Source organism: Haliaeetus albicilla, chromosome 11 (assembly GCF_947461875.1).
Source record: "Haliaeetus albicilla chromosome 11, bHalAlb1.1, whole genome shotgun sequence".
Taxonomy (NCBI): Eukaryota; Metazoa; Chordata; class Aves; order Accipitriformes; family Accipitridae; genus Haliaeetus; species Haliaeetus albicilla.
The window spans coordinates 42,277,416-42,297,782 of NC_091493.1; the positions used below are offsets into that span (position 1 = coordinate 42,277,416).

The 20,367-nt window shown below is 68.3% G+C and overlaps 6 protein-coding genes across 7 annotated transcripts; 3 read left to right on the forward strand and 3 right to left on the reverse strand.

Annotated features, from left to right (window-relative positions):
• The first annotated feature begins 925 nt into the window (after positions 1-925).
• On the forward strand, positions 926-2,276 carry GADD45GIP1 (GADD45G interacting protein 1). Its single transcript, XM_069797392.1, has 2 exons — positions 926-1,299; positions 1,847-2,276. The coding sequence occupies exons 1-2, from the start codon at positions 959-961 to the stop codon at positions 2,199-2,201; spliced, it is 696 nt and encodes a 231-aa protein (XP_069653493.1). The 5' UTR covers positions 926-958; the 3' UTR covers positions 2,202-2,276.
• On the reverse strand, positions 2,247-6,436 carry RAD23A (RAD23 homolog A, nucleotide excision repair protein). The gene is made up of 9 exons (XM_069797379.1): positions 6,261-6,436; positions 5,433-5,594; positions 5,168-5,346; positions 4,809-4,864; positions 4,271-4,398; positions 4,089-4,164; positions 3,525-3,655; positions 3,288-3,443; positions 2,247-2,762 (listed from the first exon to the last, which is right to left on the reverse strand). Exons 1-9 carry the CDS (start codon positions 6,330-6,332, stop codon positions 2,649-2,651), a joined length of 1,074 nt encoding a protein of 357 aa, XP_069653480.1. The 5' UTR covers positions 6,333-6,436; the 3' UTR covers positions 2,247-2,648.
• Positions 6,437-6,580: 144 nt separating this feature from the next.
• Positions 6,581-9,890, reverse strand: CALR (calreticulin). Its single transcript, XM_069797371.1, has 9 exons — positions 9,641-9,890; positions 8,480-8,581; positions 8,194-8,397; positions 8,017-8,111; positions 7,725-7,934; positions 7,528-7,641; positions 7,289-7,432; positions 7,126-7,218; positions 6,581-7,052 (listed from the first exon to the last, which is right to left on the reverse strand). The coding sequence occupies exons 1-9, from the start codon at positions 9,873-9,875 to the stop codon at positions 6,870-6,872; spliced, it is 1,380 nt and encodes a 459-aa protein (XP_069653472.1). The 5' UTR covers positions 9,876-9,890; the 3' UTR covers positions 6,581-6,869.
• A 901-nt stretch (positions 9,891-10,791) lies between these two features.
• FARSA (phenylalanyl-tRNA synthetase subunit alpha) lies at positions 10,792-13,898 on the forward strand. The gene is made up of 13 exons (XM_069797382.1): positions 10,792-10,979; positions 11,087-11,224; positions 11,299-11,397; positions 11,622-11,740; positions 11,818-11,910; positions 11,992-12,120; positions 12,200-12,315; positions 12,396-12,480; positions 12,573-12,672; positions 12,754-12,922; positions 13,000-13,077; positions 13,549-13,663; positions 13,744-13,898. The coding sequence occupies exons 1-13, from the start codon at positions 10,824-10,826 to the stop codon at positions 13,847-13,849; spliced, it is 1,503 nt and encodes a 500-aa protein (XP_069653483.1). The 5' UTR covers positions 10,792-10,823; the 3' UTR covers positions 13,850-13,898.
• Positions 13,899-14,029: 131 nt separating this feature from the next.
• On the forward strand, positions 14,030-16,371 carry SYCE2 (synaptonemal complex central element protein 2). The gene is made up of 2 exons (XM_069797398.1): positions 14,030-15,173; positions 15,942-16,371. The coding sequence occupies exons 1-2, from the start codon at positions 15,141-15,143 to the stop codon at positions 16,134-16,136; spliced, it is 228 nt and encodes a 75-aa protein (XP_069653499.1). The 5' UTR covers positions 14,030-15,140; the 3' UTR covers positions 16,137-16,371.
• A 148-nt stretch (positions 16,372-16,519) lies between these two features.
• On the reverse strand, positions 16,520-20,364 carry GCDH (glutaryl-CoA dehydrogenase). Of its 2 annotated transcripts, none has more exons than XM_069797366.1 (11): positions 20,087-20,364; positions 19,810-19,897; positions 19,538-19,672; positions 19,005-19,067; positions 18,329-18,499; positions 17,960-18,089; positions 17,672-17,891; positions 17,492-17,595; positions 17,293-17,418; positions 17,050-17,210; positions 16,520-16,961 (listed from the first exon to the last, which is right to left on the reverse strand). In XM_069797366.1, exons 1-11 carry the CDS (start codon positions 20,357-20,359, stop codon positions 16,870-16,872), a joined length of 1,563 nt encoding a protein of 520 aa, XP_069653467.1. In that variant the 5' UTR covers positions 20,360-20,364; the 3' UTR covers positions 16,520-16,869. The 2 variants fall into 2 exon arrangements, with proteins under 2 accessions (XP_069653467.1, XP_069653468.1); XM_069797367.1 differs by having other exon boundaries at positions 20,092-20,144.
• Positions 20,365-20,367: the final 3 nt, after the last annotated feature.

Sequence of the window (20,367 nt, forward strand, 5' to 3'; positions counted from 1 at the left end):
GGAACTGCGGAGGCCCCAAAATCAGGCAAAACTGCCCCCAAATGGGCCAGTTTCCAGCCCCTCCCCTTGGCCGGGTTTAGGGGGGCCCTGAGTTCATGGTGGGGATGGGGGCCAGGAGCCCGGACACCTGGGTTCCCCAGCTGGCGTGGGGGGAGCCGGGGGCTGCAGTGGGAGCGGGGGGGGGGTCCGGACGCCTGGGTCCCCCAACCCGGTGAGGCTCGGGGAAGGTTTTGGGGTGATTTCGGGGGATTTTTGTCTCTGGTTAGCGGCGGATTTTCGCCGGCTTGCCGAGGCCTGGAAGCCATTAGGGCTCCCCCCCCCCGGCCCCTGGCAGCTCCAGCCAGAGGGGGGGGTGGGGGGGGCGGACCCGGGCGTCCGGGGGCCCCGGCCCCCCCGTGGGGCCCACGCGGGGAGCGTCCCAGGCGTCCGAGCGCCCCTCACTCTCTTCTCCCGTCACCCGGCCCCCCCGTGCCTCAGCCCCCCCCCGGTAGGGGACCCAGGAGTCCGGGGGCTGCCCCTGGGCGCCGGGGGGCCCGGCCGCGGGCAGGGAGGGGTTAACGCCGCCGAGCCCTTGGCAGCGCGCCCCGGGGTTTGGCTGCGACTGAAAAGGTTCGGGGGGGGAGGGGAACCCGCGCCGAGCCCAAATCCGCCCCCCCCACGGGGGAGGGGCGGCCGTTTCGCAGCATCGCGGCGGGGACTTTCCCCCCCTCCTCCCCCGTTTCCAGCGCCGTTTTGGGGTCCCCGCCACCCCCCGCCCCATGGAGGGGCCCCCTCGGGGTCCCCCCAACGCCCACGGGGTACCCCCGCTATGAGATCCCCCCGTTACGAGCCATACCCACTACCGTCCCCTTTGGGGTTCCCCCCGCCCCCGGCTCCTCCCCCGCCCGTCACCTCCCGGCCCGGCTTCCGCCCGCGCCTTCAGTCGCTTCCGGTGCGTCACTTCCGTCGCCCGCGCAAGATGGCGGCGCCCTTGGGGCGAGCGCTGGCGTCGGCGGCGCCGGGCCGGGCCCGGGCCTCGCTGGCGATCGCGGTCCCGGCGCGGCTCTACAGGGCGGCCCCACTGCGGCGCCGCAGGGGCCCGGCCCCGGCCCCGTCGGACCCCGCGGACCTGCGGGCAGCGGCGCGGCGCTTCGGGCGGCTGGGGGAGGCGGCGGGGGTGCCGGCCTGGCGGCTCTGGCCGGACCCCGAGCGGCTGCGGGCGGCGGAGGCGGAGGAGCGCGAGTGGGAGCCGCCGCTGCGGGAGATGGAGGCAGCGCTGGACCGGCGGGAGCGGGAGGAGGCGCGGCGGCGTGAGGAGAGGTGGGGCGGGGCGCGGGGGGCGGGTCTGGGGGCACTGGGAGAACTGGGATCGGGGGCGGGGGGAGGCACTGGTGAAAACTGGGAGGACTGGGGTGGGGTCTGAGCAGAACAGTGGGTACTGGGGCTGGGGGTACACAAGGCACTAGGAGAACTGGGACCGGGTTTGGGGGAGGCACTGGTGAGAGCTGGGAGAACTGGGATCAGGTCGGGGGAGGTATTGGAGGTACACTGGGAGAACTGGGATGGAGGCTGGGGGAGGCACAGGGTGGGGGGGAGAACTGGTGAAAACTGGGATCAGGCCGGAGGAGGCATTGGGGGTACACTGGGAGAACTGGGGTGGAGGCTGGGGGAGAACTGGGATAGGGGTACACGAGGCACTGGGAGAAGTGGGCCTAGGTCTGGGTGGGCATTGGGAGTACACTGGGAGAACTGGGATGGCGGCTTGGGGGACACTGGGGAGAACTGCAGGCACTGGGAGAGTGCAGGGTTGGGGGGATGGGACTGGGGGTGTCCCAATCCCGGGGGTGTCCCTCCTCTGTCCCCCCAGGCAGCAGCTGGTGGCCCGCAGCCTGGCAGCAATGCCAGCGCGGGTGAGCGCCTGGCGGCAGGAGCGGGCACAGGCACGGGAGCGGGCACAGCAGGAGGCAGAGCGGCGGCAGCGGCTGCTGGCCGAGGCAGGGCTAGGGGGGGCCCCCCGGCCCGGGACCCCCACCCGTGGCAGCCCCCAGGCCCAAGCGCTGCTGCAGGACCTGGAGCGGCAGCAGCGGCGGGAGGAGAAGCGCCGCCGGCGGCAGGAGCGGGAGGAGGCTGCCCGTAGTGCCATGGCTGCCGCCGAGGCTGCCGCCGCCTCCCGCCCCCCTCCAGGAGCCACCCCCCAGAGTGCAGGGACTGTCTCCTCCTGAGCCCACCCCCCCACTCCCCCAAATCACAACCACATGGCCCCAAAATGGGTTTAAAATTCTGCGTTTAATCTCTTCCCCCAAATTGTGGTTCTTCCCGCGGTGCTGCCCCCCCACCCCCCGGGGCCGAACGGGAGAGGGGGGATGGAGGGGGGGGGTGTCAGGGGAACAGGAGAAAGCGGTTTGCGGAGCACCCCCCCCTCAGTGTGGGGGGGCTCCGGGGCCTCCACCAATTGCTGCTGCTACTTCAGGGCGTGGCAGGGCTGGGGCCCAATGAGGGTCCCAGTCCTACCCCTCCCCAAAAGGCAGAGCTGTACCCACAGCCCCGGGAGGGCTGTGCAGAACTGTGTCCCCCCCCCGTGCTGTGGGTCCCCCCCAGGAGAGAGTGTGGGCCCCGTGCCCTCCCCCCCCCAGAGGTGGGGGGAGGGTGGGGGCATCTGCCCCCACCTCTCAGTCGTCGTCGAAGTTCTGGCTGAGCAGGAAGTTGGCCGCCAGGTTCTCATTCTTCTCGCAGGCAAAGTAGGCCTGGATTACCAGGCTCTCGGGGAAGCCCAGTGCCTTCAACTGCAGGGGAGAAGTGTTCACTCTGGGGCCTACTGACCATCCAGGGCAGGCACAGCTTCCTACTGCCACTGTTAATGCTGGACCCTAATGGTAGCTCTCCCTGTGTGGCCCCCCCCCGTCCATTAACTCTGTACACATTACCAATTGGGAGTGCTAAATCTGGTCCCTAACGATGACTGACTGAAAAGCAGCTGTTGCCTTTCTGGTTCCCACTAAAAGCTGCTTTCTGATGCTGTTAACTCTGGAGCCCAGCAACCACAGCCCAACCGCTGCCATGTTTCAGAACTGTAAGGATAGTGTGCCTTCTACCAGTGTTAAGTCTGGGCCTTAATAACAGTTCTAAGTAAGCTGTTTTCCCCAACTTCCTCAGCACTGTAAACTCTGGTTCCTACTGATGGCTGTAAATCACTTGCACTGCCTCATGCCCACAGGTCAGCCACACTGCTAACCCTGCTCCCTACTAACAGCAAGGAGCTCCCCCTGCACCCTGCCAATGGCCGAGAGCCAGCACCCCTGTGCCCTTACCCTTTCTATGGCTTCTTTTTCCTGAGGCGTCACCTGGATGTAGTTCATCTGGGGGGACTCGTCCCCGATGGCGCCCATCTCCCCCTCGAGGTCACCCAGCTCCCCCAGCGGCTCATTCAGCATCTGGATGAACTGCTCCTGGTGCTGGCTGATTTGCTGGGGGGGAGGGGGAGGGGGAGGGGGCTGAGTCTGGGGGTCCCAGGGGGTTCCAGGGGGGATCCCAGGGTTGTTGGGTACCTGGAGCAGCTGGGGGTTCTCCTGGCCCAGCTGCTGGAGCAGGGCGGGCAGCAGGGCCGGGTTCTGCTGGATCACCTGCCGCATGTTCTGGAACTGGGGCTGCTCCCGCAGGAACTCCAGTGGGTTCTCCCCTGCAGGTGAGCGGGGTCTGACCGGGACATGCCCCCACCTTCCCCAGGAGAAAGAGCCTCCCCAAGCACCGCCCCAGGAGGTGGGGCCAGGCACAGCCCCACCCACTGACCAACCCTACCCCAAACAGGTCACACCCACAAAGGGGCAGGGTCTACACAGGCCACACCCTCACCCAGTGAGGGGCCCAGTAGAGCCCCACCCCCGGATAAGGAACCAGGCAGTGGTTCCCTGGGGTTGGTTCTTAGCACTAGAACCCATCCCCATCAGGAGGAGCATTCAGGCCACACCCCCAGACCAGGAGCCCTCCCACCCCCCCAGGAAGAAGTCCCAAGCCCCGCCCTGACAGGGCAGAGCCTACCAGCACCCACTGGGGCGTGGCCAGCCACCACCCCACCCGGTGGGCGTGTCCCACGCGGCCCCCACCCCACTGACCTTCGGGTGCCTGCTGCTCCGGGGGGCGGCTCTCCTGCACAGGTGGGCGCTCGGGTTCCGGGCTGCCGGGGATGCCCTGGGGGCAGCAGGGGTCAGGGCAGTGGGGGTCGGGGGGGGGGGGCCCTGACTGCCCCCCCCACTCCTCAGGACCTTCCCCCGCTTTGCCACAGCCCCCATCTCACCGTCAGCAGGTACTCGACAGCGCGGTGGGGGTTGTTGTAGCTGGCGCGCAGTGCGGCCACCACCCGCTCCCGTTCGTACCCCATCGACATGATCTCCGTCAGCATCGTCTCGTACTCCGAGCCCGTCACTGCCAGTCCTGTGTCAGTGCTGGCCCTGGGACCCCCCCAGCCCCAAGACCCCCACCTCCCCTGTCCCTCTCATCTACCTCCATTGCCCCGTAACAAGGGCCCAGAACTTCAAGGACCCCCATTTAGCTGTCCCATTCCCTCACCTGGGGACCCCCAAAGCATCTTCCATGACACCGCCCCCTTTCCTCCATCCCCACTCAGGACCCTACCCCCCCTCCCCCCATTCTAGAGCCTTCCCCATGTCAGGGGCCACCACATGCTGGGAAGCCCCAACCCCACCACCCTTCTGGGGACTACAAGTCTCTAGACCCCTGCGATCCCTTCACATCCCTTCCCCTCATGCTCTTCCCCCCTTCCCCTCGCCCAGGGGACCCCCCATCCCCCCCATCCCACGCCCCCTGGCACCCACCGAGGGTGGAGGCGGCATCAGCCGAGCGCCCCGCACTACCTGGGGGGGGAACAGAGCTGTGGATTCAAGAGAGAGATGTGGCAGCTGAGACCTTTCTGGGAGCTCCAGGGCACAGCTGGCCCCCGCAAAACCCCCTGTGGCCCCCCAACCCCACCCCTCACACTGGCCCAGCCCCAGCCCCCACTCTGCTGCTCCTCCCCCACACCATGTCCTCTGTGCTAGCCCCTACTCCCTGCAGCCCCCCCAAATGGTTTGCTTTAGCCTCTCCTGTCCCCCACATCCCCCAACCACAGGGTCTGGAAGAATTAGACTCCCCCAAGCCCCTGATTCCCCATCCTTGGGGTTCTACCCCCCCTTACCCTGCTGCGGGCTCTGAGAGGGCGAGCGGAGGGAGTTCATGGGATGGCGTCTCCTCGCTCGGGGCAGCTGGCGGCGGGGGGACAGCATCAGCAGCCGGGGGGGGCCCTGGTGCCGCAGGAGGCTCGGAGGCACTGCCAGCTCCGGCCTCAGGGGCTGCAGTGCCCAGTGCGGACTTGGCCTGTGGGACAGGGTTGTGAGCGGGCATGGGAGTCTGGGGGGGGTCCCGTTTGGGGGGGGGGGGGCAGGGAATCTGGGGAGTTCCACCTTGGTCACCATGACGACCACAAAGTTCTTCTCATCTATGCGGTATTCACGGATGGGGACATCATCGCTCAGGATCTTCCCAGCATATATAAGCTTCTGCCCGGCCACGGGGAAGGCGTCGCTGCCCTTCTCCGCCTCGATCTTCTCCTTCAGTGCCCGCACCTGGGGGCACAGGGGGTCAGGGGTGACCCCCAGACAGGGTCACCCCAAAACCACGGGGTTCCACCCAAACCAACAAAGGAGTCATCGTCCATCTGGGGCTGGCAGAACGACAGCCTCTGGGGTGAGGCAGGCAGTAGCTGGGGAGCTGCTCTGAGCCCGGGGGGGGGTTCAGCCACCCCCGATATTCAGCCCCACCCCAATAATTCCCCCTTCAACCTCCCCGGCGTGCAGAGGACCCAGGCATCCAAGCCACCCCCGCGGGGGGCACTGGGGAGCCCCAGGCTGTACAATGACAGGAACCGCTCCCCCTGCAACGGCTGACACTGCAGCGAACGTAACAGCCGGTACCCCCCTCCCAAAAGGAGGCGGGAGGGGACACAGAGCCCCCTCAGATGTGCCGTGCGGGCGGCGAAGCTCCCCCCCACTCCGCACACGGCTCCATCCTGAGCCGGAGGAAGGGGCAGGGACCCGAAACGGCACGGCGGGGACGCAGAAGCCCCGGGGTGCCCCACTCCGGAGGGAGCCAGACCGCCCCCCCCCCCCCCGGCCCCGTCGCGGGCGGGAGAGAGATCGGGGCCGCCCCGGGCCGGCGGGGGGGGTGAGGCCCAGCCCCGCCCGCCCGCCCCGCGGTTCGCTCCCGGCCGCGCCCGCCCGGGCCGCGCTTACCGTCTCGTGCGGCTCCATGCGGATCTTGAAGGTCTGCTGCTGCAGCGTCTTCAGCGTCACGGTCACCGCCATGGCGCGGCGGCGGCTCCTCCCGGCGGCCCCACAACATGCAACTCACGCCGCCGCCATCTTAGGCGCCCCGCCGCTTCCGCCACGTGACGCGCGGCCGGAATTGCGTCACCGCGCGGGCTTACCCGCCTTCGCCTCCGTCACGTGACGCTGGGACGGGCGCGGCCCCGTCACGTGAGGCGTGCGGCCGCACAAAATGGCGGTGTCGCTGGGAAGATGGCGCGGGCGGAGGAATCAGAGTGGAGGCGGCGGCCGGGACGAGCGTTAATTTAATAGAAACCAGATCGCGACACCCGTACAGTCACGTGCGCCCGCGGAGCCGCACCCCCCGCCGGTACCGGGGGCGTTCTCACCCCCCACCCCCACCCCCCCGCCCCCGCGGTACCACACCCGGCACCATTCCTGAGTCCTTGCCCCGCGGGGGGCCCGGCCCGGCCCCCACTCCCGCGGCCGGGCGGGCGGCGGCGCCCATAGAAAAGAGTCCAGGTCTCACAGAGACATTACGGTCCCGCCCCGGGGCCGGCCAGGCCACACCGCCCCTCACAGCTCATCCCGCGGGGCCACCTCCTCAGCCTCGGCCTCAGGCTCCTCCTCGTCGTCCTCCTCCTCCTCATCCCCGTCCCCCTCCTCATCCCCCTCCTCCTCCTTCTGCTGCTTCTCCTCCTCCTCCTGCTTCTTCCGCTGCTCCTCATCCTGCTGCTCCTTCATCTTCCTCTCTGCCTCCTGCGGGACACAGCAGAGGTCACTGGGGGTCAGCGGGGGGGGTCCCAGGGTGCAACCCCATCCCCTCCCCTACCTTGGTAGCCCCCCAGGTCTCATTCCCGATCTCCTCTGCCAGCTTCTCGTCATCCGTGATGAGGAAGTTATCAAAGATGGTGCCAGACTTCACCTGTGGGGGATGGCAGGGTCAGGGGGGAGCACACAGGACCCAGCAGGGGGGTCTCCACCACACCACCCACCTGCCAGAGGTCAAGGCCGATGACCCCAAAGCTGTCATAGGCGTAGAGGTGGGGGTCAGGGCTGTACTCAGGGTTGTCGATCTCAGGGTGCACCCACTTCCCCTTGTAGTCAGGATTGTCAATCTGCTGGGGCCTCCACTCGCCCTGGGACACACACACACACACACACCAGGATGGGTCAGGCAGGCATCAGGAGGCACAGCCCATGCCCTGGAGACCCCCCCAGACCCCAGCCTCACCTTGTACTCAGGGTTCTGGATGACAGGGGGCTCCCACTCCCCATCCATCTCCTCATCCCAGTCCTCTGGCTTCTTGGCATCAGGGTCAGGGATATGCTCTGGCTTGTCCCAGTCCTGGGGGGGCCGAGCAGGGTCAGGGTACTGCCATGCCCCCTGCCCCAAGCCCCCTCCCCCCACCCCCAGAGCCCTCCCCCCACCTCAGGCTTGGTGTCCTCGGGGTCATCAATCTTGGCCCGCTCATCCCAGTCATCAGGTTTCCGGGCCTCAGGGTCCTTGATCTTCCTGGGGGGCAGGAAGTCCCAGTCCTCCTCCAGGCTGCCTGATTCCACCCGCCCATTGTCGATTTTCACCTCATAGGTGTTGTCAGGCCGGACCACCAGCGTGTAGAGGTGGGTGAACTCATCATCCTGCAGGGACGGGCAGCTCAGCAGGGTCCAGGACATCCCCCCCACCCGGGGCAGGGCCCAGCCCCTCACACACACCCCCCACCTTGCAGCGGATGTCCTTGTTGATCAGGACATTCTTCCCCTTGTAGTTGAAGATGACATGGACCTTCTTGGTGCCAGGGCCGCAGATATCGGGGCCTGGGGAGGATAGGGGGGTGAGGGGGGCCCCCTGCACACTGCCACAGGGGGCCATGGCGGGGCAGGGGGGGCAGGGACCCACCAAACATGATGTTGTACTCCGAGTCACCATGCATGTCCTCCTGGTTCAGGCTGGCCGGGAAGAGCTTGACATAGCCACCACCACAGTCGATGTTCTGCTCATGCTTCACTGTGAACTGCACCACCAGTGTCTTGTCCCGGTTGCTGAAGGGCTCAAAGCGGGAGGAGATGGCGTAGAACCGGGCATCCTGGCTTGTCTGGATCCCTGTGGGATATGGGTGTGTTGGGGCAAGGGAACGCCCAGTCCCAGGGGTCCCCACCCAGCACAGCCCAGCTGTCCCCCTCACCTTTGTCCTTCTCAGCATCACCGTAAAACTTCCCAGCAGTGAGGACGAACCGGCCATAGTCAGGCTTGTGCTTCGATTCCACCCACCGGCGGGTCCAGGCATCTGCAGGAAAGGAGTACTCAGGACCCCAAGCCCCGTCCCCACAGCTGGGGAATCTGTTCTGCACCTGCCCCCCCCCCGCCCCAATGCAGAGCCAGAAGCAGGGCAGGTCCCAGCTGGGCCCATCACACTCCAGAGGAGCCCATCAAGAAGGGCTGCCCACCTGCACCCACAGCCAGAGCTGGGGATCCCCACATTGCTCCTCTTCCCAGTGCTGGGTGCCCCAGAGGGAGCTCAAGTCTTGGGGTGTCTTTTGGTGTGGGGCTGCAGAAGGATTTGGGATACTAGGGAAGGACAAACCCCCAGCACAAGCCACCTCTTCCCTGGCCTCCCCACATGGGAAACAGCCAAATGTCATCCTCCAGTGAGGAGCCCCTACCCCTTAGGGGGCCCCCACTCCTGGCAGCCCCCATCCACTGCCTCTCTGGCCTCCCAAGCTGGGGGGGCCTCTCAGCCCCCTGTATCCTCCCAGGGCCTCATTCCCCAGGCCAGGGCAGACCTCTACACAAAGTTCTCCCCAGGAACCCCCATTCAAGTGGGCCCTGATCCCTTCCTCTGTCTTTCTGCTGACCCCCACCCCTCTCCTAGATATCTCAGCTCCCCTTATCTCTCCCAGCTCTACCCGAGGACTGACCCAGAGCCCTCAGCAACACCCCCCAATGACCCCTACCCTTCTCAGACCCAGTCCTTCATCTGCCATATAACCCCCATCCTCCCCAGCACAGGTGAGACCCCCTAACCCCCCCCTTCCTGTACTCCCCCCATAACCAGGACACCTGCTACCATAGGCCCTGCCCTGCAGCTCAGGGGAGGCCTCCTGGCTCCCCCATGTCCTCCCTCACCTCAGGGAACTCCCTGGGTCATCACAGCCACCTCCCTCACCTCAGGGAAGTCCCTCTCAAGTCTCTATACCTCAGGAGACCCTCCCCCAGCCTCCCCCCATCTCAAGAACCTGCCCTAGGTCCCCTTCACTTCAGGGGACCCCACGGATCCCTACAGGCCCCACCCTCACCTCAACCCTCTCCCGCCTAAGGCACCCCCGGCCCGAACCCCCCCCCTCACCTCCGTCACCGAACTCCTCCCGGAAGAACTGGGTGGGCCCAGCCGCCGCCAGCGCCAGGAGGGCGCCGAGCGCGACAGGGAGGCTGAGGCGGCTCATGGCGGCGGTCCCACACGGCACGGCCCGGTCGCTCACTCCCTCCCGGCCCGGCGGCGCCCGGCACTGCGGAGGGGAGTGGCGGCGGGGCCGCTTTTTATACGCCCGCCGCCCTTCGGCCCGCCCCCGGCCCCGGCCCATTGGCCCGCGCCCGCACAGGGCCCGCTCCCATTGGCCGGCCGCCCGCTGGCCGGCGGCGACGGTGCCCCCGAACGTTGGCGTCCCAGATGGCCGCTTCCCATTGGCTGAGCGCGACGGCCAATGAGGAGCGACCACGCGTTCGGAGGGAGACGCCCCCCCTCCCGCGCGCTCCTGTCCTCCCTCCGTGGGGTGCATCACCGCAGTCACGTGGGGCCAGGCTCTCTTAAAGGACCCGGCCTTCTGCGGACCACGTGGGGGGCGGTGCTCGCCATCCCATAGTGGCACCGGGAAGAGGGTTGGGTTACTGACATGGCAGGGGAATGCGGGGGGTGGGCGGGTGGGACACTCAGGACAGGGGGTCTCCTTCTGGTGTCAGGGATTTATGACCTAATACAAAATTGTGATGCAATGATGATGCAGTATGGCCCAATGATGTCATAGCACATGCGAAACCCAGGAAGGTGCAGGCCAGGGGGCTGTGCTAATGAAGCTCTGGTGTCCCCCGGATTTGGCCCCAAGGGCCATCATCATGGCGACAGAGGGCCTGGAGTCAGTGGCAATGGGCCAGCAGCAATGGGCCAGCAAACCGGGACGGTCGTTGCCATGGTGACGGGTCTGGGGGGCGACGAGGGCCTCACTGGTGCTGCCACCAGCGCTCCCTGGCACAGGGTGGGGCAGGGAACTGGCCTGCCACTGCACGGGGACCCTCGCAGGCCCAGGGTGTACGCGGGGGTACGTGGTAAAGTCGCCTAGCGCCTCATGGCGTCACTCTGCAGCCTCACGACGTCACAGCCCTCCCGCAGCACCTGACAGTCTCCCCGTCCCAAAGGCACCTGTGGCCCCTGCCACGCTCAAGATGGTGCCTCGCCACACTCAAGATGGCGCCCGCAGCGCCCCGCCCGGCGCCGGCGCTTCCGGCCGGCGCGGGGAGCGCTTCCGGTCGCCGCGATGTCGCCGAGCGTGGCCGAACTGCTGCTGCAGCGGCTGGAGCGGGAGGCGGCGGGGCCCGATGGCGGCCTCTGCAGCTTGGAGGCGGCCGCCGCGCTCGGCCTCGACCACCAGACGCTCGTGGGCGCCGTCAAGAGCCTGCAGGCGCTGGGGGAGGTAGGAGCGCCGGGGCAGCGGGGACAGGGCGGCGCACGGGAGCCCCAGGGTGCCGGTGCCGGAGCTGACTCCAGTGCTGGTGGCGGTGCCGGTCCCGGTGCCCGTAGGTGATCGAGGCGGAGGCGCGGGCAGCCACGCGGTGGGAGCTGAGCCCCGAGGGTGCGGAGGTGCTGCGGGACGGCAGCGCCGAGGTGCGGCTCTTCCGGAGCCTCCCGGCGGAGGGGCTGCCCCAGAGCGAAGCCATGGTGAGACCGGGGGCAGCGGGGGGGGGGGGTCGTCGGCGGGTACCGGGTCCCTCACTGCTGCCCTGTCCCCGCAGAAGCTGCCCGGCGGCTCGGTGGGCTTCAGCAAGGCCATGGCCAACAAGTGGCTGCGCCTGGAGAAGGGGGCACCGGGTGGCCCCCGTGTCTTCCGCGCTGTGAGTTTTGGGGGGGGCTGGACGGGGGTCCCTTGCAGCCAGGAGTGTCCCGGGGGGGACAGATGGGGGTCCTCTGGAGCCAGGAGTGTCCCGGGGGGGCTGCTGGGGGTCCCTGTTGGAGCTGTCCCCAGCCCCCTTGGTCCCTCGGAGGGGTCTGTGCCCCACCTTGTCCCCATCCCCGGTCGCCCCGTGACGCGGCCATCCCTGTCCCCGGTGCCCCGCAGGTGGCAGAGGTGCAGGACGGGGTGCAGCAAAGCCTGCGCCGGGTGCAGCAGGGGGAGGCCGAGAGCCTGCCTGAGCGCGACCGTGCCGAGCTCAAGAGGAGGAAGCTGCTGCTGGAAGTGTGAGCTGGGCGGGGGGGCTCGTGGGGGGGGACAGGTTTGGGAGCACCCCCCTGACCCCCCCCCTCATCCCCCCCAGCACTCTCAAGTCCTACTGGATCCGCAAGGGCAGCGCCTTCAGCACCGAGGTGGCGCGGCAGGAGACAGAGCTGACACCGGAGATGATCGCCACGTGAGTATCGGGGGGGGGGGGGGGGACACAGCCCTGCTGTGACCCCCCAACCCCCGCATGACCCCCCGACCCCACCCACAGAGGGTCCTGGCAGCAGCGACCCTTCAAGCCCTACAACTTCTCAGCACTGGGGCTGCCACCCGCCTGTGGCCACCTCCACCCCCTGCTGAAGGTGCGCTCCCAGCTCCGCCAGATCTTCCTGGAGATGGGGTGAGTGGGGGGCCTGGGGGGGGGCACCCAGGGGGGCCCTGGCCGGGGGCCACAACCCCCCTGACACTGTGGCCCCCAGGTTCACAGAGATGCCAACCGACAACTTTGTGGAGAGCTCTTTCTGGAACTTTGATGCCCTCTTCCAGCCCCAGCAGCACCCAGCCCGTGACCAGCACGACACCTTCTTCCTGCAGGGTGGGTGCTGGGGGTGGGGGATACAGGGGTGCCCCCCAGACCCCACTGACTTCCCCCCTCGTGTCTGTGCCCCCCTCCAGACCCCGCCGAGGCCCCTGAGCTGCCCGCCGGCTACACGGCCAAAGTGAAGAAGGTCCACTCGCAGGGAGGCTACGGCTCGCAGGGGTGAGGGTGAGACCTTGGGCCGGGGGCAGGTGGGGGGCTGTGCCCCCCACCCCCAGGCTGTGCCCCCCCCCCCAACTGAGCCGCCCCCTCAGGTACAAGTATGAGTGGCGGCTGGAGGAGGCGCGGAGGAACCTGCTGCGCACCCACACAACGTCTGCCAGCGCCCGTGTGCTCTACCAGCTGGCCCGCCAGGTGGGACAGGTTTGGGGGGGCACAGGGGAGCTTGGGAGGGGGGATCCTGCCTGACCCCACCCCTCCTTTGCCACCCCCCAGGAGAAGTTCTCCCCAGTGAAGTACTTCTCCATTGACCGGGTCTTCCGCAATGAGAGCCTGGACGCCACTCACCTGGCCGAGTTCCACCAGGTGGAGGGGGTGGTGGCCGACCGTGGCCTCACCCTTGGCCACCTCATGGGCACTCTCCGGCAATTCTTCACCAAGCTGGGTAGGGGGGGCACTGGGGGGGTCACCTGGGGGGGGTTGGGGCTCCCCAGGGCCCCCCTCACCCCTCTCCGTTCCCAGGCATCACTCAGCTGCGCTTCAAGCCGGCCTATAACCCCTACACGGAGCCCAGCATGGAGGTGTTCAGCTACCACAAGGGTGAGGGGGGCCCTGGGGGTCTGCATGGGCCACCCCCATGGAGCAGGGGGGGTCCTGGGGGTCTGCGTGGGCCCCCAAAGGAGCCCCAGGGTCTGTGTGTGCACCCACAGAACTGGGAGGGACCCCATAGTCTGCACATGCACCCACAGAGCACAGGAGAACTTGGATGACTTTTTGGGGTGGCAGCCAGCTTAGCCTCATTCTCTCCCCTATGGAGTGGGGGCCTTTGGGATACCCCTGTAGGGTGGGGGGGGGTTCTGGGATGGCCCTGTGGGGTGGGGGTCAGCCTGGCCTCAGTGTCTCCCGGGGGGGGGGGGCCTTTGGGGTGTTCCTATGGCAGAGGGGGTCTCTGGGGTTCTGATATGGGGTGGCCTGGTCTCACTCCCTCTGAGGTAGGGGGTCTCTGGGGTGCCCCATGAGCAGGGCCCCTGTCTCACCCCTGTGGGGTGGGGGCCCCCACCTGCCCCCCAGGACTGAAGAAGTGGGTAGAGGTGGGGAACTCGGGGGTCTTCCGCCCTGAGCTGCTGCTGCCCATGGGGCTGCCCGAGAACGTCTCCGTCATCGCCTGGGGGCTCTCGCTGGAGCGGTGAGTTGAGGGGCGACTGGGGGCCCCAGCAGAGGGAGGGGGCCATCCCCGCCCCCGCTGACCCCCCTCTCCTGTGGCAGCCCCACCATGATCAAGTATGGCATCAACAACATCCGGGAGCTGGTGGGGCACCGGGTCAATCTGCAGATGGTCTACGACAGCCCCCTCTGCCGCCTGGACTCCTAGACCCCATCCTGCCCAGGGGGGTGCCCCCTCAATAAAGCCTCGTTGTCCAGCTGGGTGCCTGCATCTGTGCCGGGACAGGGACCACGCGTCGGGTGGCGGGCGGGGGGAGGGGGATTCGCTGTTCCCGGGGGTCCCCACAGCCTCACACAGCTCTGAAAGGAGCCGCACCCACAGACGCTCCAGCCCCGCAGCCATGACCGCGGCTCCCCACGACCCTCTGCGGTGCCTCAGCCCGGCGGCCTCACACCGGGGCACCTCCTCGCTCCTCAGCCGGCCTCCCCCGCCCACAGGCCGCCACCCCGGTGCGTCCCGACCGTACCGTCTCCCGGCGCCATCGCGGCTCCATCTCCTCAGCGCCCGGCCCGGCCCTTCCCGCCTTTTCCCGCACCGCCGTTCAATGGCCCCCCCCCGCCGCCGCCCAGGCGGGCGCCGATTGGCCGGCGCAGGTGCCCGTCGCCCACCGAGACCCTGCCCACCGTGCTCTCCTCAGCGCCGTGAGGGGCGGCTGCGGGTCCCGCTTCACCGTCCCCGGGCTCCGGCCAGCGCGGGTCCCCGGTCTGGTGCCTGGCCCCTCCGCCCCGGGCCCCGCTTCCCTGTCGCGGCAGTGGGACCCCCCTGGGGCTGAGCGTAGGCCCCGAGCAGCGGCACCGGAGCCAGGCAGGTCCTTCCCCACCCAGCGACCCCGCTGAACCTGGCTGTGCCCCAGTCCCTGACGGCCGCCTGCCCCCCAGGGTGGGTATGTCGCGAAAGGAGCACAAGGGGCCCGAGCTGGAGGTGGCAGCGGGTGACAGCCCCTTCGTAGGGCTGGGCAGAGACGAGCCCCAAAGCGAAGACCCTGACAGGTAACACGTTTTCTGCTTGCTGTTGCCTCGCACTTTTGACCTAAATTGGTGAAAAAAGAGCATACAGGGAGTGACAACCCCACAGGCAGTGCAGCGAGGGGTGTCCTGGGTGACACACACATCCCCTTGTCCACGAGCCACCACATTCATTAGCAGGGTTCCCAACATTTCCCAATTAATGTGACCAGCCGGGCAGGCTGTCCCCTCCCTGGTCAGGGCAGAGCACGGCCCCATCCCCATGGGGTGCGTGCCCCTGACACGCAGGTCCTGTGTTTTGGCCGAGGACGGAGGTGCTGCCCACAGCCCCACAGTCCAGCACGGAAGCAGTGCTGGACGGCCAGGCCTCCCGGTACTTTGCGGCGCTAGATGCCAGCATCAGGGGCCTGCAGCAGCGCACACAGCAGCTGATCGACAAGGTGAACGACAGCCGCAAGGAGGACCACGCTGTGATGAGCAGCTTCAGGGAGACCCTGCTGCTGAAGGTGGGGGCCAGGGAGTGGCAGGGGGCTGCTGGCATAGGAGGGAGCGGTGGGTGAGGAGACCCCAGCCCATGCCAGCCCCTTGCTGCTGAGCAGGGCTGCACAGCCATGTGGTCTCTGCTTGACGCGTTTAATCGCATTATTCTGCCCGAATTAGCAGCAGGCTGGGGGGCGGTGAGACGAGGTGTCATGGGGAGGGAGTGCCGTGCGAGCAGCCTCTTGCAGGGCACCGGCGCCAGCTGCAGAGCCTGGTGTGCTGTATGCACCGGTGCTTGCTGCTGTGGTGGGGGAAGCGCCCACAGCCCCTTCTGGAGTGGCTGCAGCTGCCTCCAGCCCCGCTTTGGAGAGCAGAGGGGCCACCAATGGCTCCCCCGTCCCTGCGCAGCCGCTGGCTGCCCTCGGCATCCTCGCTCGGCTGCGTGCCGTGCCGGACTTTGCTCCCACTGGCGTCCCTGCAGCCGGGGGGGCCATGCCAGCAGGGCAGGAGGGGAGGCTCCCGCAGGCCCACACACAGATGGCGGCCCAGCCTTGGCAGCTGCGGCCCGCGGTGACCCGGCACTTGATGGCTACTGCGGTCGGCTCTCCGGCTACCGTGGGCGCAGCTGGCAGTGGCAGCAGCGAAGCCAGGCTGGGAGCTGTGCCAGCCCAGGCAGCCGCAGCTGCCACCCCCCCTCTGGGGACGGCAGCCGGGTGCCAGCTGTGCCAGCAATGCTGCCCACCCCCGCGCCCCAGCAAGAGCCGTTTCCCCCCTTTTCTGCCCCGGTGCGGCAGGTCTCGGGCCTGGCAGAGCAGGTGGAGGAGCGGCTCTTCCACCTCTACGGCCTCCACAACGAGCAGATCCAGGAGCGGCTGCAGGAGCTAGCAGAGGTGATGGAACGGGTGCGGCAGGCTGAGGCTGAGCTCCGGCAGGTCTGCCGCACCGTGGAGGCAGCCTACCACGACCTCTGCCTGCAGCCTGAAACCTGAGCAGGGCCTCAAATGCACAGAGGCCCCCCCAAACCCGCCGGAGCCCCCCCTAGCCCTGCAGCAGCCCGCCTGCCCTGCGAGTGGGGCCTGTGTTGCCCACTGCTGCTGTGCCAGGGCGGCTGCAAGCGGGAAAGGGGGACTGGCCCAAAAGGGCTTTTCTGTTGCTGTTGGTGTTCGGGTTTAGCACAAATAAAAAGAGCAAAAACCCCAAAGGCTGAATCCAGGGGGCTGCCGGGGCTCTGCCGCCCGCTCACTTCTGGCCGCTTGCCAGGGCAAACCCAGCACGTGCTGAAGCGGGACCCCCTCCCAGTGGCAGAGCTGTGTCCTGGCGAGTTAATTAATGCTGATGAGGCTCACGCTGATGAATGGAGGCTGGCATGGGGTGGCTTTTCCACCTTTTATTGGTGAGTGGCCACGAGGACAGCAAAGGCACTGAGGCAGTTCACTGGCCAAGAGGCTCTGCGGCAGAGCCCGGCGTCCCATCGGTGACACCAAGTCCTGTCAGTGACAGCAGGTCTGTTCAGCAATACCCTGTCCAGTCAGCAACACCAAGTCCCATCAGTAACATGGGTCCAGTCATCGGCGCTGCCTCCTCGAGTCCTTCCCCATGAGGAGCGGATGTGTCCCCCATGGGTGACGTCCTGGCCCCGCCAGCAGCAGCACGAGGCCGGTCATGCCGCAGAGCGTCACAGCCGCATGCTGCCAGTGCGGTGCTGAGCGCTGTCTTCCCCCACTAGCTCCGTGGTGCCGGCGGCTTGCTGGGGGCGAAGGCCTGGATGCCGGTGATGGCTCGGCCCAGGATCAGTGCGTGGATGTCGTGGGTGCCTGTGGGCAAGGGAGCGGCCAGGCCTCGGGGGCGCCCAGCGGTGCCGGTGCCAGCACGACCCCACACCCCTGCCCGGCATGGCGGTACCTTCGTAGGTATTGACGGCCTCCAGGTTCATCACGTGCCGGATGACATGGTACTCGTCGCAGATGCCGTTCCCCCCCAGCATGTCCCGTGCCTCCCGGGCGATGGCCAGTGCCTTCCCACACGAGTTGCGCTTCAGCATCGACACCATCTCAGGGGCTGCCCTGTGGGGATGGGGACACTGACACCCCCCGGCCACCACTGCCAGACCCCCCCCGGCTCCAGGCCCCCTGCAGCAGCACCCACCTGCCCTCGTCCTTGAGGCGGCCGAGGCGCAGGCAGGCCTGCAGCCCCAGGGCGATCTCCGTCACCATGTCTGCCAGCTTCTTCTGCACCAGCTGGTTGCGTGCCAGCGGCCCCCCAAACTGGCTCCTGTGGCAGAGGGGGGCGGTGGGGCCAGGGGACAGGCGAGACCCCCGGGGGCACCCCTCGGCCCCGGTGTTACCTGTCGAGGACGTACTGCCGCGCCGTCTCCAGGCAGGCCTCGGCGGCGCCCAGTGCACCCCAGGCGATGCCGTAGCGAGCATGGGTCAGGCAGCCGAAGGGGCCCTGGGGCGAGCGAGCGTCACCAGGGTCCCCATCCCATGGCAGGGCCCCCCCACACCCTCCCTGTGCCCCCCCTTACCGCCAGGCCATCAGCGTGGGGCAGCAGGTTCTCCTCCGGCACCTCCACGTCGTCCATCAGGATCATACCGGTGGCAGAGGCACGGAGCGAGAACTTGCCCTCGATTTTGGGGGTGCTGAGGCCGGGCATGCCCCGCTCCAGCAGGAACCCCCGCACCCGCCCATCCTCCTCGCACACTGCCCACACCAGGCACAGGTCAGCTGCTGGCGCGTTGGTGATCCTGGGCGGGGGGGGGGTGTCAGGGGGAGGTGTTGGGGGGTCCCCATCCCCCCGTGGTTCAGGACTCACCAGGTCTTGGAGCCCCGCAGCGTGTAGGTCTTGGCGCTAGGGTTGTAGCGTGCCCGCGTCTCCATGCGCCCCGGGTCGCTCCCATGGTTGGGCTCTGTCAGCCCGAAGCACCCCAGCAACTCCCCCCGTGCTGGGGGGAGGCGTCAGGGGGATCCCGGGACCCCCATGGCCCCCCCTGCCCAGGTGGCTCCTGTGGCTGGGCTCTATCAGCAGCTCCCCATGTGGTGGGGTGGTGTCAGGGGGACCCCCAGGAACTCCATGGCCCCCCCCTTCCTGCCCCACAGACCCCCCCCTTCTGCCCCACAGACCCCCCCCCTCCTGCCCCACAGACCCCCCTCGCCTCATGTCCACCCCCAGTGCCGGTCTCACCCAGGGGGGGCAGGAAGCGGTCCCGCTGGGCAGGGGTCCCGTAGGTCAGGATGGGGTGCATGACGAGGGAGGACTGGACGCTCAGCACCGAGCGGTAGCTGCTGTCCACCCGTTCCAGCTCTCGCGCCACCAGCCCGTAGCCCACGGAGGTGGTGCCCGCGCAGCCGTACCCTGGGGACAGCATCACCCCACGGAGAATGCTGGACCCCCCCCAGGCATACCCTGGGGACAGCGTTGCCCCACAGAGACCCTTGGGCCCCCCAACCCAAGGAATCCCAGCCCGGCTCACCCTGTCCCCTATGGCCCTCTGTCCCCCCCAGGAACCAACCAACCCCCTACCCCTACGTGAGGGCCCTGCCCCCCCCCCCACTGCAAAACACCCCCAAGGAGGACCACTGCTTTCCTCAGCCCCTCCAAACCCTCTCATTGCCCCAGGGGACACCCCAGCCCCTCCTCAGGGGTCCCAACACTCCCCCATGGCACCCTGGACCCCCCCAATAACACCCTGGTAACCCCCAAGGGGGACCCCTGGCCCCCTACATCCACCCCTTGTAGCCCCCCAGCTCCCTTGCTGTCTCTATGGGGACCCGAACTCCCCCCTCAGTGACCCCACAGCTCCCCCAAAGTCTCCCCCACTCTCTGGAGGGTCCTGGTCCCCCCATTGCCCCTCACTCACCTTTGATGGTGGGGCCCAGCACACCCAGTGCCCCCATCTCGGACACGATCTCCCGGTCAAAGACTGGGGGGGTGCACAGTGGGGCGTGAGGGTGGCCAAGATGGGGTGGGGGCAGTGGGGCTGGAGGGTCCCCACACCCCTGCTCCCACCCTTGGCCCTGCAGGGAGGGTGCTCGGGGGGGGGGGTGGGGTAGCAGGGACATGTTAGGGGGTGCTGGGGAGGATTAGAGGGTATTGAGAGGTGCTGGGGAGAGCAAGGGTGTATCTCGGGGGTGCAGGGGGCATCCTGGGGGTATTTGGAGGGTGCATGGGTGTAATGGGAAGTATCTGAGAGGGGTCATAGGGGTGCCAAGGGGGTACCCTGGGGTGCTGGGGGGGTGTGGTCACCAAGGGAGAAATGGAGGAGATGGGTTGGGGGGGGTGGAGAGCGGTTCTCGGGGTATTTGAGGACACGGGGGAGGATTTGGGGGAGGATTCTGGGGTTTGGGGCAGAGTTGAGGAGCCGGGGAGGTCGGGGGAGGGGGGTCCGGGTACCCTCGTGGCGGTTGGCGTGTAGCACACGGGGCAGCAGCCGCTCCCGGCAGTACTTGCGCAGGGCGTCGCGCAGCAGCCGCTCCTCGGGGGCTAGCAGCCCCTCCAGCCCCAGCGGGTCCCGCCAGTCGAAAGCGGCTGCAGCCGGGGGTGGGGGGGGTGGGGGGTGTGTGTCAGCACCAGCCCTACGGCCGACCCACACATGTGCCCCCCCAGCAGCGAGGCGGCCGGGAGGGGGAGGCAGTTGGGAGCCTCGGCCCCCTGTCCCCACTCACCCTGCGATGGGGGGGCCGTGCCCCCCCAGCGGACTCCGGTCCGGACCAGGCGCAGCAGCGGGGCAGCGAGTCGCAGCGCCATGGGGGCCTGCGGGGAGGGACACGGCAGGTGGTCCAGGGACCCCCAACTGCCCCTCTCCCAGGGACCCCCCAAACCACTCCCCTAGAGGTCCCCAAGACACTTAAATACCCCCAGGGCCCTCCCAAGGGCCCCCCTACTGCCCCCGCCCCCCCAGCTGACCCCGACCCCCCCCAACGGCCACAGGCCCCCCCGCACCGTACGAGCTCGGCGGCGGCGAACGGGCCCGAAGGAGCCCTCGGCCGTGACGTCCCGGGGGGTGGGGTGGGGCGTGACGAGGGGCGTGACGTTAACTCTTGCCTGCCCGGGCTCCGGGTTGGGGTCCAGGGCTGCAGGACCCCCAGACCACCGCCCGGACAGAGCCGGGGGGGAGCGGGGAGGGGGGTTGGGGGATTTCGGGGGCGGGGGGGGATCCCCAGAACTGCGGCCGCGGCGCGATGACGTCTCGTGACACCCCCCCCGCGTCCCCATGGAGGCAC